Here is a 20343-nt window from a genome sequence, read left to right on the forward strand (position 1 = left end):
CATATTCCAAACTTTCTTTCTTCCTTTTACTGAGAATCCCTATCAGAGACTGCTGCTGTTACTCATGGGAGGTATCTTACCTCTCAAGGGTTGGGGCAGAAAAAGATGCAAATCACTGCCATAGAGACTCAGGTACAATAAAACATTAGTTCCTATGGTCTGTATGTATCACATGCAATAGTCCAATTCTGCTTTGTAAAAATTCCAGATTCCGAATACTTGAAAAACATGTATCATTTTATTTGTACACTTAAAAAAAGTTGTACATAGAAACCTGTAATACAGTTCTGTAAAACTGAAGGAACTGTCAGGGAAAAGGGAGGGGTTACCTTTTACTGATTGTTCATTAAAGAAGTTAGAGAAATAAAACAAAAACACAGTAAAATGTTTAAAAAATTAAAGAACATTTTCCAGGTACAAATTTTATAAATACAAAACAAATTCACAAATTATTTTGAATGCTAAATAAATATCTAGTTAATAAACTCAGACTTAATATCTCCAGCCAGCATTGGTACAGCACTTCAAGGATATAAAATTGGATGCATTCATGTGTAGTGTTGAAAGAATGTGCTTATTAAACATCTTAGACATAGATGCCTTTTTTTCCTAGACTGTGCTATAATAGAAGATTTATCTGTATGGACAAATCTCCCTTAATACCACACTTCTAAAAAAAAAAAAAAATCAATGACAAAATAAATCACAGGTGAGAAAATATTTTCAGAGATATTGGGACACATGAATGATCTCAAAATGTACAAAAACCTCTGTAAACCAGTACTGTAACCAATACATCTATCAAACTTATTAGATACTGAACAAAACTGTAGCAAAGGCAATCTTTCCTACATTCTCCTGAGTGCTTAATATTAAAATTGAGAATATAGTGCAGGCCACACTTCAGTGTGGTCAATCAGTTGTTATTGCTTTATATATATAAATATATAGGTCTGCTTTAGAGCATGATTTAATGTTCCATTTTCATGAACAATTTGTCTTTCTCAAATATATCCTTCAGAAGGACAATATTAGATTCGCGACTTCTTTGCAGCTGGTGGTGTGCTAACTTGATCCACATTCCCAGGCGCGACATGGAGTCCAAGTTTTTGAGCCTGAATGTGAAAAAATGCTTGAAGCCTAGTTCCAGCTTTTGCTTCACTTGTGTTACGAGGGTTGTACTCAAAGCAGTTCGAAAACATTAACTCAATATCATCGATAAATTCCGCTAGAAAGAAAAAAACAAATGAGATTAGAATAAAAGTACATAAATTATAAATATACATTTTGTTTGTATCACAGCTGGAAATGTCATTAAGAAAACAGAAGCCCACTTTTTTCTTTACATATTGAAGTCTCTGGGACACCTGGGTGGCTCAGTTGGTTAAGCGTCTGACTTTGGCTCAGGTCATGATCTCATGGTTTGTGAGTTTGAGCCCTGCATTGATTGGGCTCTCTGCTGTCAGCACAGAGCCTGCTTCAGATCCTCTGTCTCCCCCCATCCCCCTGCCCCTTCCCTGCTGGTTCTATCTCAAAATAAATAAATAAAAACTTGAAAGAAAGAAAGAAAAAGGAAGGAAGGAAGGAAGGAAGGAAGGAAGAAAGAAAGAAGAAACTGAAGCCTCTACTCCATATTGTTTTCATGTAAAAGACAAACAAATGACCTGACTCTACCCTGTTCCCCAAAAAAGAAATTGAAGCCTCTGAAACAAGGTAGTAGAACTAAAACTTAAAATTGTTGAACTATAAATGCTTTAAAATTGATTTGTTGAAACTATGCACTTATGTAATTAGGAATGTTATATAATTACATAGAACTTCTATCAAGATCAGATTCTATAAAATATCTAAAACTCATTTAATCCCTATGCATCTTTTATCTCTGTATACATAGACAAGCATTTTAGGGACCTCTTGGGATGCCATCTATACAACCACATTAATATACATCATTTAAATCACGAGAAAACAGCCTTTACCTCTTTAAACAAAAATAATTATCAGAGAAAAACATAAATTACTTACATGCTAATTTATATTCACATTTGTTCACTTTTTCACGAATTATATTTAAGGCAATGGGCTTTTTGATGATGTCATAATAGTCTGGGACCTGTAAAATAATTCAAATATATCTCCTATAGAAAATTTATCAGAGATAAGTTGTGAAAAGAAAAAGCTTGGGGCACCTGGGTGGCTCAGTCGGTTAAGTATCCAACTCCTGGTTTCAGCTCTGGTCATGGTCTTGTGATTTGTGAGACAGATAGTCTGGCGTCGGGCTCTGTGCTATCAGCTTGGGATTCTCTCTCTCTCCCTTTCTCTCTGCTAAACCCACCTCATGCATGCTGCCTCTCTCTCAAAATATATAAATAAACTTAAAAAAAAAAAAGGAGGGGCGCCTTAGTGGCTCAGTCGGTTGAGCATCTGACTTTGGCTCAGGTCATAATCTCACGGTTTGTGAGTTCGAGCCCCACATCGGGCTCTGTGCTGACAGCTCGAAGCCTGGAGCCTGCTTTGGATTCTGTGTCTTCCCTCCCTCCTTCTCTGCCCCTCCCCCACTCATGCTCTGTCTCTCTCAAAAATAAACATAAAAAATTTCTTTTTAAATAAAAAAAAAAAGGAGAAAAAGCTTATGATTTTGCTTGTGTGCTCTCTTTCTCTATTTCTCTCTACTGTGCCTAACACACCGTTTGTTCCATTCAAACTACCCATCATTTCCCATATTCTCATTTCTGGGTCTCCTTTTCCTAGAATGTCCTTATTCTATTTCTTACTATTGAAATCCTACCTTTCCTTAATGACCAGACCAAACAGTTCTAGTTCTTCTATAAAGAACTAATTCCTGCTATTCCCTCCCTTTGAAATGCTCAAATCAATCTCCTTTTCTTCTCCACTTCTGGAGGACCATTATAACTTCTATTACAGCACTATAACACTGCCCTATCTGCTGCAGCATATCACATTCTGCTGCAGCATATCACATACGGCCTTAAGTATATAAAGAACTCTAGCACCATCGCAAATCCCTTAGTTTAGGCCATCTCTGTTTTCTTAGGGTACCAATAACGATACTCAGTTGAATTAAATCTATTCATATTCATTACACGGAAAAAAAACTTTGAGGTTATTTCAACATACTGTCATCATTCGTTGAGAATCAGTCACAGGATTAGAAAGGACTGAGAACACAATGCGCCCTAATGCCATTTTTTTCAACACAGGAACCAACGTTCCAATATGTAGTGACTAACGGGAGTTCTGACTACCTCAAAGTTGCCAAGAAGACTAAAATCAGATAATATACATGAACACATTTTATCAAATCTAATAATTTTACCTGGATTTTGGAAACGAGTTTCAAAAAAGGCCAGCTGTCATCATGCCGTACCAGTTCCACAACAAGTTGTTCAAAAGCAGACAATTCATGAACTCCTCCTTGTCGGCCTGAACTCCTTCGATTCAGTGTCATAGGAGATGATTCTAAATAAATGATTAAATTAATTTTAGGTGATGACAAAGCAAAATATTTGATCACTACAAGCTAAACAGGGTATTATAAATACACCTAAATTCAAAGAGAAAATTGCCATTCTGTATATATTGAGATAAACTAACTTACATTGGAGATATGAAAATCTGGATCAAAAATTACTATTTCCTTTTTTTATTTTTTAAAGATTTTATTTTTAAGTAATCCCTACACCCAATGTGGGACTCAAACTTACAACCCTGAGATCAAGAGTCGCATGCTCCACTGACTGAGCCAGCTAGGCACCCCCACTATTTCCTTTTTGATCATAAAATTTCCAAATGAACATTCACTGGGAACATATTGTGTTTTTTCTTTTTCAATTTTTTAATGTTTATTTATTTTTGAGAGAGAGACAGTGCAAGCAGGGGAGGGGCAGAGAGAGAGGGAGACACAGAATCTGAAGCAGGCTCCAGGCTCTGAGCTGTCAGCACAGAGCCCGATGCAGAGCTCGAACTTGTGAACCGTGAGATGACCTGAGCCGAAGTCAGACGCCTAACTGACCGAGCCACCCAGGTGCCCCATCATTGGGAACATACTGTAACAACAGTGTACTATAAAAGAAAGTTTCTAGAACTTTATACATTTATAAAGTTTATACATTAATTTTTAGCCTGTTTTATTAAAAATACATTTTCAACTATAATAAAATGAAAGCAAGCAATTCTCCAATATTTCTGAAAACACATCCTTAGGAAGGTAACCTCTTCAGATCTAGCAAGTAGGCCTCCTTATAGATTACCTTGCATAAAAGAAAAGTAATTCTCAACAATGAAGTAAAAGACTATTCCTATAAGTCTTATTTTTTATATGGAGACTTTCTTAAAATGTTTTCTCATAAAATCTAAGGTGTATATAATGAAATACATTAGGAATGTATGAACTAGAGGAAAAGTGTATGAATGAGTAGAAAAGGGCAGCATAGTTCATATTATGAATTCAGGTGTTTAAATTTTCTACTTAAATGTAAATCCATACATTTTCCCCTTTGTTTGTCCTTGGAGCCAGGTCAGTAAATTCATAAATCAATTAACAACAACAAAATTTTTTTCTTAGCAGAGTTTTTTAGAATACAAATGCTTCAGGTGTACTATTTTTTCCAAGTAGCTTGAAGTTCAGAATTGGGGAAGAGCAAAACAGATAAGGGGATGGGAAAAGCTAAATTAGATCTCGGTGCCAAGTTACCTGATAGAACCCTCCCAAACCCAACAACCCGGTGACTGCACATACAGACTAATGGGTCTTCCGTTCTTTCACCAATGGATTCCTTAATCCTGTCATAGGTTTGAATAATACAATACAACCTATCTATAATTCTTCAAGGAACAGTAATGCTTTTTATGTTTAATTTTATTTTTTTGGAAATATCAAAATTTTATTACTATGGACACTAAAGGAAGAAAAGAATAGGATTGAAGAGATAAATAGATTATATGGGATAGAGATTACTATAAAAAATGATTATCAGAATTAAAAAGACAGCTGATGATTACTCCCTAACAATATTACTCTCCCAGCTCTCCCCTGCCCGCAAATTCAGTATGCCAGATAGGAAACTTAACCAAATAACCCAATGTAGCCTGTGTGGGTTATGATGAATATATGTGTTTTAAAGTAGAAAGGGTGGAAGAGAATGAAATGTTAGAATATGTTATACCAAGACTGTTCAAATGTTGGCCAAATCTCTCCATTAGAAACAGAACACTAAAAATTTTTCACAACTATCTTGCTACACTACTAGAAAAATACTGGCAATATTATTTACCTTACTCCTCAAATGGCTAGCTGCCCCTTCAATGAACATTATGCTTCAGGCTGGGCTGTTCCCTAGTAACTCTGTGTATCTTAGTGACAGCTTTTAAAAAATGATTCAAAGTATCTCAACACTCAATCTTTTTTTAAAAAAAATTTTTTTTTAATGTTTATTTTTGAGAGAGAGAGAGAGAGAGAGAGACAGACAGACAGACAGACAGACAGACAGACAGACATAGAACTCAAAGCAGGCTCCAGGCTCTGAGCCGCCAGCACAGAGTCTGATGCGGGGCTCGAACTCACGAAAGCCAAGATCATGACCTGAGCTGAAGTCGGACGCTCAACCGACTGAGCCACCCAGGCACCCCACAACACTCAATCTTTCAAAATTATTCCATTTTCTTAGGTAAGAATAGTTTAAATTAGACTTCTTCATACCTGTAGATTGTCTTTTCCTTCCTCTTCTCTTGGATTCACTATCTTGGAGAGAAAGTTTTGAAGCAACACTTAGAGATCTTGACTTCTCACTTGACTTTGTGGCAATGACTCTGAAGTTAGGGAAGTTGGGACTATTTTCTGGTGTATTATTAGCACTTTTCCTGCCTCTGCGTTTTCTACGAGGACTAAGTAGTTCCACAAATACATCTGCTTGCAGTGGGCCGTAACTCTGGCGAGTAGAACGACCGGCAATTCTTAAAGACTTAGTTTCTGTTGGAGGAGCAGATTTTATCTTTCTAAGGCTTCTACCAGTGGTTTTAGAGGAAACAGTTGTTTTGGGCGTACTCTGCTGACTCCTTGAAGTATATCTTCCAGGATCTTGTCGTTGGCCACGACTGGAGAAAGAAGAGCTAAGTCTCCCTCTTGTTTTAATTGGCAATCTAACTTGTGGTCTTCCTCGTTTTGGTGGGCTGTAAATATTGTTTGAAAACATAATTATTGTACAGAGAAATGATGCAATTAAGATTATTTCTATTCCCCTTGTTCTACTATTCAGCCAATGAGTTCTATATACATTTCTTTTGTCTCCTTACAGTAACAGTTTTTCATCACTTTTCATTACCACTGATGCTGAGGTAACCTACAGTTTTGGCCAATGACTGCAACTAAAATAGGCCTTAAACCTATGGTTCCTGAATAGTATGTTAAGAATCTCTTTGCCATCTTCTGCTTCTTACTGTAAAATACAAAACTAGGTTCAGGGGCGCCTGGGTGGCGCAGTCGGTTAAGCGTCCGACTTCAGCCAGGTCGCGATCTCGCGGTCCGTGAGTTCGAGCCCCGCGTCGGGCTCTGGGCTGATGGCTCAGAGCCTGGAGCCTGTTTCCGATTCTGTGTCTCCCTCTCTCTCTGCCCCTCCCCCGTTCATGCTCTGTCTCTCTCTGTCCCAAAAATAAAAATTAAAAAAAAAAAACAAAAAAAAACTAGGTTCAATCTTCTTTTATTATTACTATTATTTTTTAAGTAAACTCTAACCCCAACGTGGGGCTAGAACTCACGAACTCATGACCCCAAGATCAAGAGTCACATGCTTCAATGACTGAGCCAGCCAGGCAACTCTAGGTTCACTCTTTTAATTGCCTTTAAGCTGTAGACAAGTATCAAACAACTCCATTAAGCCTTTTTTATCCATCTCCCCATATACCTGGGCTACCAGTTTACTTAAAATATTTCCAAGAATTTCCCATATCATCTTTATGTTAACACAAATACTGCCCTTATAATCTACCGGGATGATAGCTCTTGCTAGTTGGAGCTATTGTTGGGGCTCTTGGGTGGCTCAGTTGGTTAAGCGTTTGATTTCAGCTCAGATCATGATCTCATGGTTTGTGGGTTCGAGCCCTGCGTCAGACTCTGTGCTGACAGCTCATGGCCTAGAGCCTGCTTTGGATTCTGTGTCTCTGTCTCTCTCTGTCCCTACCCTGCTCGTACTCTCTCTCTCTCTCTCAAAAATAAATAAACATTAAAAAAAATTAAAAACAAAAAACCAAACAAAAACAAACAAAAACAACTTGTTTAAAATAGATGGGGCAGCTCTTTCTACTTACCCCTCCTCAGACTGGCCTTTTTGTACTTTGTCAGTTCTAAGATGCCCTTGCTTCACATTCACTTTCCTGATTCCACATGAATGGGGTTCAAATGTTAAAAAGGGACAAATAAAGGGAGAATGCTCTAGTGCTGCCACGGCTGGAATAGCCAGGCACTTGCTAAGTTGCAGAGTACTTGGCTGTATGGTAGTATATAGAAGTTGACCCCTTCTGGGTGCTAATGTGGTAGAAGTATAACAATATAATGTGCTTCCTGGCATATCTCTTTCTCTCTTTGTTCGAGTATAACTCCTTGAGAAAGCAATAGGGGCACAGGGAAGCTGCATTCATCTTTATCTCATGCATATCCTCTGGAATGCTTATTTGCTGCTTCAGGCATAAAATGAAGTAAAATCAAACTTAATGGAGGTCTGAATTAGTATTCCTGTCCAAACTTGAACTCATATTTGATTTTATGATCTGGGTAGGTTCATATAGCTACTATACTTCCTCAGGAATAATTTCAAATGCTTATAAAACTAAAGCAAGGATAACCTCAGGCCACTTATTACCCACAGGTTTTTAAAAAAGTCAAGGGCCCCAACCATTCCATTTGTATTTGTGAGGTCAAGACACTGTGTGAATAAAACTCACAAACTCTCATTTTATTGCATGGACTTACCTGACTTCTTCCTCTTCCTGTGAGTCATCTTCATCTTGTTCTACCTCATATTCTTCCTCCTCACTTTGACCCTCTTCATCATCATCATCAACTTCATCATCCTCACCTCCCATACTGTCTTCCATCTCTTCATCACTCTCCAAGGATGGTCTCTGTCTAGAGGAGAGTCTTCTCGAACGTTGCTTTGGCCGACACTCTGGACAAAACCAATCTCCTTCAGGCACAGTCTGACAAATCACAGAAATGATCATTAATCATCTATCACTCAAAACCTCAATCACTCAATTTAATCTAAGAAGTAGAAGTAGGGAAAAATACCTTTAGCTTTGGCCGAACACAGTAGGTATGATGACCCCGATCACAGCCATCACAAAGCACCATGTTTTCAGCATCACCCTTCTTTCGGCATATCTTGCAACGAGCATTCAGTATAGATTTAGACCATATCACACTACGATCCAAGGTGGAGAGATGAAGAAAGACTTGGGATAGACTAGCAGAAGCAAGGAGAGACTCTCTCCAACGGTCCAGGACTGTTTTATAAGAACGTCCACTGTCACTGGCACCTTAAAAGAAAAGGTAAAGTGATTAAAGTTTCTAGGCAAACCTTAGACATCTCCTAGAACTATTTTCTTAGTAGTTTAAACAGATTTGATTTTAAAGTTTTTCTAATACTTAACAAAAAAATGTTAATATTAAAAAGAAAACTTCATGTTAAAGAAAATATTTGCTGAGCCGTATCTTGTTTATGACATAAGGAATTATTTAAACCCGTATATCAAATGCTTGAAGATTTCAATAGTTAAAAGAGAAAAATAACTTAGGCAATGTGTTCTCAATCTAGTCTTTGTCACCAAATCTTGACCTAATTTAGAGGACTGGCTAAATATGATTACAAGTCAGTGACTATTCATTTGAATCAAGAATATTACTTCTTCTTTTCGGATAAAAGATGGACTTCTCTCTAAGTATCAATCATATGAGGTTTCTTTTGGGGCTGATGAAAATTTTCTGAAATTAGATCATGGGGAATGGCTGCTGAATTACACACTTTTTAAAAGGATGAATTTTACATATGTGAATTATATCTTAATAAAGCTATTATTAAAAATATCAATTCTGTACAAATGCCAACTCTGTTATCTTCTATCTCTAGGAAAATACATATTTTTTATGTTTATTTATTTTTGACAGTGAGACACAACATGAGCAATGGGCAGAGAGAGAAGGAGACAGAGGATCCAAAGCGGGCTTTGCATTGACAGCTGAGAGCCTGATGCGGGGCTTGAACCATGAGAGCATGACCTAAGCTGAAACTGGTCACTCAACCAACTGACCCACCTAGGCGCCCCTCTAAGAAAATAATTTTTAAATGAGGTAAATAAAAAATGCTAACACTCCATCTCCCAAAAGAACTTTCAGCACCAATATTTATATAGAAACATTTGGAACTTTCTGTCATTAACATCATTCCTTTATCTTCTGGACTAAAAAATTTATTAAGTGTCATTTCATTAGATGCCATTAATCTAGTCAGTCTATCATTTTACATTGGTATGTGATTTCCATCTTCAATTATTGCTGGAGCACCTGGGTGGCTCAGTCGGTTTGTGCTCAGGTCATGATTTCACGGTTTGTGAGTTCAAGCCTTGCCACAGGCTTGCTGCTGTCAGCGCAGAGCCCGCTTCAGATCTTCTGCCCTCCCCGTCCCCGCCCCCACCTCTCCTGGCACATGATCTCTCTCAAAACAAAACATTAAAAAAAATAAGCTTCAATTATTGCTACCACCTTAATTTTCCTAAGATATACTTAACTATGAAGGGACTACCACATAATGTCAAAATTCTACAAGATATATAAGACTCCATACATACTTTGTTCTATTGTACCACATTTCCTACTATTATCTTAAAAAAAAAAAAAAAAAAAAGTCCTCCTGGGCCATAACTAATGCTTAAAAGAATGTGAGCTCTGCATGGGGCGCCTGGGTGGCTCAGTCGGTTGAGCGTCCGGCTTCGGCTCAGGTCATGATCTCACAGTTTGTGAGTTTGAGCCCCGCGTCGGGCTCTGTGCTGACAGCTCAGAGCCTGGAACCTGTTTCAGATTCTGTGTCTCCCTCTCTCTCTGCTCCTCGCCTGCTCATGCTCTCTTTCTTTCTCTCTCTCTCAAAAATAAATAAAAATTAAAAAAAAATTTTTTTTAAGAATGTGAGCTCTGGAGTCAGTCTGCCTTGAGGTGAGTACTAGCTCCCCTATGTGAGCTTGGGCAAATTACTTAACCTCTCTGTGCTTAGGTTCTTCAAGAGTAATATGTGGATACTATCCACCTCTGAGAACTGGTGGGAAGATTAAGTGGGATAATGTACATAAGAAAAATAAAATGCCTGTCATGCATAAGTAAATGCTGTTAATGTTATCATTATTTCTGAATTATACTGTTCCTCCTATGCGCAACAATTTAGAAGATGACACAAATGTGTTCTATGGTCCCTACCTTTAGGAATTAGGAAACTTTTTTTTTTTTTTAATTTTTTTTTTTTCAACATTTTATTTATTTTTTGGGACAGAGAGAGACAGAGCATGAACGGGGGAGGGGCAGAGAGAGAGGGAGACACAGAATCGGAAACAGGCTCCAGGCCCTGAGCCATCAGCCCAGAGCCTGACACGGGGCTCGAACTCACGGACCGCGAGATCGTGACCTGGCTGAAGTCGGACGCTTAACCGACTGCGCCACCCAGGCGCCCCAGGAATTAGGAAACTTTTTATACAGCTGGGAGAGTGAAGATATACACGAGGAGCTGAAATCATAAAGGAACAGACCTGCCAAACACTAGTGAGTCTTGAGCTCTTGTTTGACTGTTGGGGTGAGAGAGACAGGACATGGAATCAAGGGCTCACCCAATGTGTTGAATCCTTTCTGAAAAGCTAGGACACCATAAGGCTATACTTTTAAGTGTAAGGGTGGAAAAGGATACCATGCAGAAAGAAAGATGTAGCAAGGAAATCTGCTCATTTGGACCTTGGTGTTGGGTGGAAAGGGAAAATAAATCTACCACGAGAATATGTAACTATAAGCAATGCCTTAAAACAGTTTAAAACCTGAAAAAAACAAAATTTTTAAAGGGGGTTCAGGTTGGTAGTGACCTCAGGTGAATGGCAGAAACAAGTACAAATCTTTGCACATTCTCTCTGAAGAAATTTCCAGGGATCAAGTTCTGAGGAATGAGAGTTTTGTCAAAACCCATAATGCACATGTGGAAACAAAACGTTACAAGCAAGTGCCCGCAGAATCTGACCAAGAAAGACCTGAGATATCAGAATTAGACACAGAATATAACAAAATAACTATTTTAATATGTTTTAAGAAATAAACGTTTGAGGGGCGCCTGGGTGGCTCAGTCGGTTAAGCGTCCGACTTCAGCTCAGGTCACGATCTCACGGTCCGTGAGTTCGAGCCCCGCGTCGGGCTCTGGGCTAATGGCTCAGGGCCTGGAGCCTGTTTCCGATTCTGTGTCTCCCTCTCTCTCTGCCCCTCCCCCGTTCATGCTCTGTCTCTCTCTGTCTCAAAAATAAATAAACGTTAAAAAAAAAAAATTAAAAAAAAAAAAAAAAGAAATAAACGTTTGAAAATATAACCAAGGAGTTTGAAAATAATCAGAACCTCCAAAAATAAGAGATTAACAGCTCAATGGGAGAGGGAAAAAAATGAATGGGTCAAACGGCTCTTCAGGCAAAGCTAAAGAGAAATATTAGCCAAGTGGGAAATGCAATAATACAGTCTTTGTTTTATTTATACCCTCTCATTTTGTGTTTTCTATTTACCTTGGTTTTTTGAGGTAAGGCTTCATGAAAAGTTCTGGCCTGAGCAGAACCTCTAAGGAAGGAGGGAACAAAAATTGCTAGTTCAAAGATCTTGAAGAAATCTTTCTGGGTAAATCAGAGGACATTCTTATTGTTAAGTGTAAGAAATAAGTTTGCATAGGCCAATGTGGAAGAGTGGAAGAAAAAGACAAATTGTGAAGAAACTTTGGAATTTTGGAAGTCTGTTTGATTGTTAACTCAAAGGTTGGTGACACATTATGGGTTTTGATCAAAGATGTGCTTTAATAAAATTAAACCAGTGGTAGGTAGCTCAAGGTCCAATTTTTATCCCATCTACTTTTAAATATTCTATTTTTTCTTTTTAAAAGTTTATTCTCATTTATTTTGAGAGAGACAGAGAGAGCAAATGGGGGAGGTGCAGAGAGAGAGAGAGAGAGAGAGAGAACCCCAGCAGAGCCCAACGGGGGGCTCGAACCCATGAACTGAAGATCATGACCTGAGCCAAAATCAAGAGTTGGATGCTTAACCTACTGAGCCACCCAGGTGCCCCTTGCTGACTGAGCCACCAGGTGCCCCTTAAAAATTCTAAATACAAAAGGATGCCCATGTTTTTCTACTTTTATATAGTATCAATAAGGATAAAAAGTATATATAATTGATTCCATTTTTTGGTTTATTTTCTTGCTTCTTCTCCTGATTATAAAACTCTCAAGGGGAGACAGATCTTGTTTCTCTTTTATCTTCCATCATGCCAGCATAAGTTCCTCAAGAAATTACTAATTAAAAGTATGTTACTAATATGAAATAATGGTAGAGTCATATGATCAAATATTACACTGGGAGACTTATTATTAACTGCCACATACAGTAATTCATGTGACCAAGCTATGTAGGTTTCTCCAGGGGATAAAACAACACAAAAAAACTCCCACCTTCTAGTAAAAAAAAAAAAAAAAAAAAAATTCTATAAATAAATACCATATGCAAAATAAATAAATATACCTTCCATTACTGTTCATCGTTTTCACTGATAAGTAAGTATACTAAAACTCACCAATGTCAACTTTTTATATACCACTTTTTAAAAAATGTTTTTTCTTTTTGAGAGAGAGAGACAGAGAGATAGTGCACAAGCGGGGGAGGTGCAGAGAGAGAGTGGGGCAGAGGATCGGAAGTGGGCTCCAGGCTGACAGCAGAGAGCTCAACTCAGGGCTCAAACTCACGAACCGTGAGATTACGACCTAAGCAAAAGTCAGATACTCAACTGATTGAGCCACCCTATATATCAGTTTTTAAGTTTCATTATCTGAGGTATGAAATGTAGAAAGGAAAATGCTAGGAAGAGGATATTGTTTTATAAGCTTATCCCCAACCCCACTCCTTTCCAAAAAAATTAAACCCACGGTTTTCCTTCAAAAGCTAAATATTCAAACCAGTACTCAGCAACATAGAAAGTAAATTCATAATTCTTTAAAAAGACAAAATTCTGGGGCGCCTGGGTGGCGCAGTCGGTTAAGCGTCCGACTTCAGCCAGGTCACGATCTCGCGGTCCGTGAGTTCGAGCCCCGCGTCGGGCTCTGGGCTGATGGCTCGGAGCCTGGAGCCTGTTTCCGATTCTGTGTCTCCCTCTCTCTGCCCCTCCCCCGTTCATGCTCTGTCTCTCTCTGTCCCAAAAATAAATAAAAACGTTGGAAAAAAAAATTTTTAAAAAAGACAAAATTCTTGGGGCGCCTGGGTGGTGCAGTCGGTTAAGCGTCCGACTTCAGCCAGGTCACGATCTCGCGGTCCGTGAGTTCGAGCCCCGCGTCAGGCTCTGGGCTGATGGCTCGGAGCCTGGAGCCTGTTTCTGATTCTGTGTCTCCCTCTCTCTCTGCCCCTCCCCCGTTCATGCTCTGTCTCTCTCTGTCCCAAAAATAAAATAAAAAACGTTGAAAAAAAAAATTAAAAAATTAAAAAAAAAGACAAAATTCTTTAAAAAGTTAAAAATTTACCATCTCTCACACTAGATTGATCTTCCTCTTTTTCTTGTCCTTTTTTTTTAATCTCCCTTTTGATCTTTATTAATTTCTGTGTTACCTAATTTCAAACTGATAAAGTTAGTTTGAGGATTTTTTTTCATAGCTTACGGGTGATGACTTTATGAAGTAATGACTTTATAAGGGATGAAATTACCAATCTGAACAAACAATTCTCACATATCTTACCTAAAATAATTCAAATATGAGTATCTTCCTCAAGTTAAAAAAGCCTAGTTTTATTAATGTGATTAATTAGAATAAAAGGGACATACTAAGGAAAGTGGAACAAGAGTAGAATTTTTATTTCTTATTTGCTTCCTCAAGAAACTGAAATAATCTTTGAAGCTAAACTGGGAAAATTCCTACCACAATTAATTTACTATGTTGAAAAATAATCACAAGCATGGAGAATTTTAATATATATGCTATCTCAAACATTCATAAAGTGGAACCCCCATTTCTCTCCCACATTAAGGTATACTTGATTACCTTGATCTAATGTTTAGATTACCTTAGGGGCACCTGGGTGGCTCAGTCAGTTGGGCGTCCGACTTTGGCCCAGGTCATGATCTCGTGGTTTGTGAATTCGAGCCCTGGGTCTGGCTCTGTGCTGATAGCTCAGAGCCTGAAGCGCGCTTCGGATTCTGTGTCTCCCTCTCTCTCTGCCCCTCCCCACTCATGCTCTGTCTCTCTCTCAAAAATAAATAAACATTAAAAAAAAACCCAGATTATCTAGGGGTGCCTGGGTGGCTCAGTCAGTTAATCGCCTGACTTCACCTCGGGTCATGATCTCACAGTTTGTGAGTTCGAGTCCCACAGTGAGCTCTGTGTGGGCAGCTCGGAGCCTGGAGCCTGTTTCAAATTCTGTGTCTCCCTCTCTCTGTGCCCCTCCCCCACTCACACTCTGTCTCTCTCAAATATAAATAAACATTAAAAAAAAAAAAAAAGATTATCTTAAAAGCCCAGAGACAGCTCTATCTCTTGTTGTCCCATTCAAAACAGACCCTCCAAAAGCTTAAATATAATATAAAAAGCTACAGACACCAATTATTCTATTAATTTTTTTAATGTTTATTTACTTTTGAGAGGAAGACACAGAGCGTGAGGGGGAGAGGGACCGAGAGAGAGGGAGAGACAGAATTGGAAGCAGGCTCCAGGCTCTAAGCTGTCAGCACAGAGCCTGATGCGGAGCTCGAACTCACAAACCGTGAGATCATGACCTGAGCTGAAGTCAGACACTCAACCGACTGAGCCACCCAGGTGCCCCTCTATTAATTTTTTATGTGGCAGCAATGGTAGATGATAATATCCATATTATAAATGATTAACATATAACTTTGATCAATATTTACCACTAAAGTAAGTTAAACTTTTGTTTCACCTATTTTTTAAGACTTCAAATTGAAATTGCTCCTTTTTATCTGTTAGGATGAAATGAATGTTCCAACACTGCTATATACAAACCAGCATAAAGAACACTATAGCTCTCAGCTCTCATATAACCTACTAGATATTAGTTGCAACATTCTCCAGTGTTAACTTTTCCCTTTTGTCTAAGTTTTTAAAAAGATGTACTGATGAAAATATGGACACACTAAGCAATTTGATTTTTTTTCCCTTGAATTTATAAACAACTTTAATTGATGGCAATTTCAGAAATGGAAAAAGCTGAATTGCATCTTATCTCTTTTGGAATCATGGGATTAATGAGTAGTAGTGATATATTTCTAAGAGCTACATAGTTTACAAATAACTGTCAATTGAAATTTTAATTGAAGTAATTGTAGATTCACATGTGCTTGTAAGAAATCTCTTGTACATGTAATTCAATTTAGACATAGAAAATATTAAGAAATATTGAAGACTGGGAAGTAAGAGTGACATAGCAAATACAAACTAATATCTTTGTGAGCTTTGATCACATGTATTTATTTCTACAACTGCTACTTTCCAATCTGAAAAGTGGTTATTAAGCTCATGGTGGAATTATCAATTTATAAAAAATATGAATAGGCTTATTAGAACAATGAGATACTGGCCATAAACTCTTCAATTTTAAAACAGACATTTAAAAAATATATTCACATTCTGATAGCACCATATATTTATGAAAATTTTGTTCTTAATATTCAACAATATTCACGTAATTTAAAAAGAATTTGGGCGTCTGGGTGGCTTAGTCGGTTAAGCATCCGACTTTGGCTTAGGTCATCATCTTACAGTTTGCGGGTTCGAGCCCTGCATTGGGCTCTGTGCTGAGAGCTTGGAGCCTGGAGCCTGGAGCCTGCTTCGGTTTCTGTGTTTCCCTCTCCCTCTGCTCCTCCCCTACTCATGCTCTGTCTCTCTCTTTCTCTCAAAAATAGTATTAAAAATTTTTTTAAATGATTTTAGTCTATTCAAGTTGCTTTTTCAATATGAGACCAAAAAGATATGGCTTTAAAAACTGTTTCTTCTCGCATCCCACTACTGAGATACAAACTGTCTTGAATATGATGAGCTATAAATTAATTTAACATTAACCATAGGGAAGTAGAGGCAGTTATGACATGAAAATTGATTTGGAACTTGAAACACATTTTCCCAAAGACATAGTGATTATATTCCTAGCTTAGTCCCTAAGTTTATTAATTTAATAAACTGCTAAAACATGATCCAGATAGTATTATTTCTATCATCCTAGCCATAAATTATAGAGAATTTCCTCATTTGTATTTAACACTTGGTATTTCTGATTTAGTGCTTCTTATACAGTGCTCAGGTTAGTGACCCACACTGTTAAACCATACCCCCAGTGGTGGAGATTTAAGTAGCTTCTTTGGGATTCTGTTTTAAATAACAAGAGAAATACTTATCTACAACTTTTGATCATTCAGGATCTGGCTAGTCACAGGTTTTGGTAATCTTTCTTTTGATGAAACTTACACACAAAAGAAAGGATTAACAGATACACTTAAATAGACAGTCATTAAAGATCAGTATCTACAATAAAAAGTACTTTAGCATTATTTAAAAAAATCTCAGGCTTTTAAGTGAAAATATAATCTCAAGCTTTTCTAATTAGCCAATTTTATTGTGTCAGCCCATAAATTTCTATTAAGAGGCAATTTCAAAATCATTTAAAATATAAATAATATTTTGAAGTAAAAATTGATACTTACCAAGTGGAGCTTTGAGAAAACGCCGCTCAATGCCCTGCTCTATCTGAAAAAGTGCCATTGCCAGATAATGAACCACATTGCTTACTGACTGTGGTGTGCTTGCATTAGTTGAGACAGTACTTGGAGTTTCTGTTTTTATGCCCAAAAGTCTACAATGAAAACATGGAAAAGTTTATGGTACTTAAAAACACTGTTAGGTAAGACTTGAGTCTAACTCCTTCAAATGCTTACTCACACCTGTGTAAGAAATAGTTTCCCCAATCTCAAAGGAGATCACATAAGCTAGCAGGAAAGGGAGATAAATACATGAATCAAGAGCTTAACTAAATACCAAGTCCTTTAAGGTCAGAAGGGCAAATATTTGGAGGAGGAAAGGTGGATGAGACATGGGTTAGGGGAAAGGATTTAGGGAGATGACCCAGTGGTGGGCCTTAAGGATAAGCAGACCAGGCAGCTTCCCTCTATTTCTCTTGCTTCAACTTTTACCGGGTGGGATACTTACAGCTGCCTCCTGAATAGTTTCTTAGCCATCAATCTTATTCCCTTTGCAATAAATCTCCATGCCGCAGCTAAAATGATCATTTACACGTACAAACCTATTCGCTCAAAGCCTTTAGTACTCTATCTTCCCTCCCAGTACATCTTCCCCACCTTTAGGTCTCAGGTTCTTGGTCACTTCCTCTGGCACTTCCTGTGCTGTCTTCCTTGATCTACAAAGACAAGTAGCCCTCCTATGTACTACATTTGCACTGGGTATCTGCTTCTACCAGAACTCTTATCCTGTTTCATAGCTGCTAGCTTAATGTCTCTTTTCCATTTCCTTCTAAATAAACTCCTTAAGGAGAGTTATCCAAAAACTCTGAGAAAGTCAAAGCATCTATCTACAGATCTACAGATATAGATTCTGTTTAATAATTCAAATAATATTTAAGCCCAACACAATTTACTAAGATATCCTATAGAAAAATGGACAATATAAAATCACTTTCTGAAGTTAATAAAACCCTAGGCTCAAAGACTTTTTATTTTAAACTTGAGCAATTATCATTATCCTAACAAGCTGCCTTTTGTCTGCACTAGCACAAAGTGGAGTAAAAGAGAGTTTGTGGTTGAGGAAAATTATTTCAGTGGTTACAAGTATTAAAAGTCCTCATGGTAAGATTTTAAAACAATTTTTTGAAGAAAAAAACATTTACTAAAAAGAACCATATAGAGTGGCAAGAAAAAGTGAGTTACTTTAGAAAAATCATTTTTGTACCTGTCTTTTACTATGACCTTTGCTTGCTCATCAATTTCCATCTCTTCTATACCTTCATTCACAGTTTTAATGATCCCATTTTCCTTGTTTTCCTCACTTAACAGCTCATATCGTCCACTCTCTAATGCCGATCTCCAGATATGTCGATCTGTAACCTGTAACAAAACCCAGGTTTACCAACATGGGAAAATGGCATATATTGTTCCTAAGAAGTATGAGATTCAATGTACATATGAAAAATTCATGAATATTCTAGAAAAGATTGTAAATCAAAAAGGGATCTAAAAATAAGGTTACTAAGTGGCCAAAATGGAATTCATATCATTTATAGATGGAAGCTTTAGTACCTCACTTTTTATATAGGGAAATCATAAACAATTCTGAGATTGGTCACCTGATAGTAGCAAAAAAGTGACAGATGATAGCAAAGGAATGAACAGAACACACATTATCAAGCATGAATTACTTACAGATTTTAAAAAGGTAACAAAGAAACCAATAAACAAACCAGACTCAGCAGAGCAGGCAGGAGCTAGTCAAGGAAGAAGAAAATATCCTTACACATTTTAACATCTCAGATGAAAATACCGCAAAACAGTTATTTTAAACATAATAAAAATTACTATTAAAAAGGTCAATTATGTTCATTAAATTCTGTTTACGAAAGCAGATAGCCATATAGTACATTTAAGAAAGATTTCTATTCATATATTAGTATTTTGATAGAGGGGAACTAACTTAGTTTTCATAAAAAATATTATCACTCCCATGTATTTATTCAAAACACACATGCCTTGCCTGTATCAAGTAAGTTAACAAAAATGACGAAAACTTTGGTAATAGGCAAACTAAAAATGGGACCAGGTACTAACCTTGATTGCTCCTAATGTTCCTTGGTAGATTCTGTCTTCAATATCCAAAAGAAAATCTCTCAGCCTCAATTCAAGCTGTCTTTCCGCAGACATCTGAGATGAATCATATGCAGTGGAAGATCTTCCCCGACTATAGGTAGGTTTGCTATCAGTTTGAGGTTTGTCTGAAATAGTTACCAATACCTTTATTATGATTTTCTTATTAAAAACACAATTTTCCCAATGTGACAGTTATGATCATGAGAAAATGGATTTATAAAAACACTTAGTAAATTCTAAAGTACAAAAAGGGGGGGGGCAGGAATGTTTGCACATCAGATATCTGATGAGGAACTTGTGTCTAAAATATATGAAGAACTCTTACAACTCAATAAAAAGACAACCTAATAAAAAGAATGGGCAATAGGGATTTGAATAGACTTTTCTTTAAGGAAGATATACAAATGGTCAATTAAGACCATGAAAAGATGCTCAACATTACTGGTCTTTAGGAAATATACACCAAAACCACAATCAAGTACTACTTCATACCTCTAAAATGGTTAGAATCTAAAAGTCAGATAGTAACAAGAGTTGACACGAACGTGGAAAAAATTTAACCCTCATACACTGTTGGCAGAAACATATAATGGTGCAGCTGCTTTGGGAAACAGTATGGCAGTTCCTCAAATGATTAAACAGAATTACCATATGACCCAATTATTGCACTCTTAGATATACACTCAAGAGAAATAAAAACATATGTCGACACAAAAACTTGTACACAAACATTTACAGCAGCATTATTCATAACAGCCAAAATGTGGAAAAAACAGAAACATCCATCAACTAACAGTTAAGTAAAATGTGGTGTTTACCTACATAATGAAACATCATTTGGTTATGACAAGGTATGAAGTACTGACACATGCTACTACTTGGATGCACCTTGAAAACATTGTGCTAAGTGAAAGAAGCCAGTTACAAAAAACCATATATAGTATATGATACCATTCATATAAGATGTTCAGACAGGGAAATTTCCAGAGAAGGAAAACAAATATGGGGTTTCTTTTCGAAGTGATAAAAATGTTCTAAAATTGACTGTGTGATGGTTGCACATCTGTGAATATTAATGAAAACCACTGACTGTACGCTTGACATGAGTGAACTGCATAGCATATGAACTAATCTCAATAAAGCTGTTAAAGAATTGTGATCTGAAGTTTTTAATTCTGAAGAGAACTAAAGTA

General features: G+C 37.2%; 1 protein-coding gene across 3 annotated transcripts in view; it reads right to left on the bottom strand.

Moving 5' to 3' along the window:
- Positions 1-216: 216 nt before the first annotated feature.
- Positions 217-20343, bottom strand: part of BAZ1A (bromodomain adjacent to zinc finger domain 1A) — a 95696-nt gene continuing 75569 nt past the window's right edge. For all 3 annotated transcript variants that reach the window (XM_047862002.1, XM_047862003.1, XM_047862001.1), the window contains 9 exons: positions 19112-19275; positions 18240-18394; positions 16982-17130; positions 8303-8550; positions 7985-8211; positions 5720-6189; positions 3338-3480; positions 2026-2113; positions 217-1228 (listed from right to left, as the gene is read on the bottom strand). In XM_047862002.1, the coding sequence (XP_047717958.1) occupies positions 1032-1228; positions 2026-2113; positions 3338-3480; positions 5720-6189; positions 7985-8211; positions 8303-8550; positions 16982-17130; positions 18240-18394; positions 19112-19275 (1841 nt within the window). In that variant the 3' untranslated portion in view covers positions 217-1031. The remainder of the gene's footprint in view (positions 1229-2025; positions 2114-3337; positions 3481-5719; positions 6190-7984; positions 8212-8302; positions 8551-16981; positions 17131-18239; positions 18395-19111; positions 19276-20343) is intronic.

Source organism: Prionailurus viverrinus, chromosome B3 (assembly GCF_022837055.1).
Source record: "Prionailurus viverrinus isolate Anna chromosome B3, UM_Priviv_1.0, whole genome shotgun sequence".
In the NCBI taxonomy this organism is placed as follows: domain Eukaryota; kingdom Metazoa; phylum Chordata; class Mammalia; order Carnivora; family Felidae; genus Prionailurus; species Prionailurus viverrinus.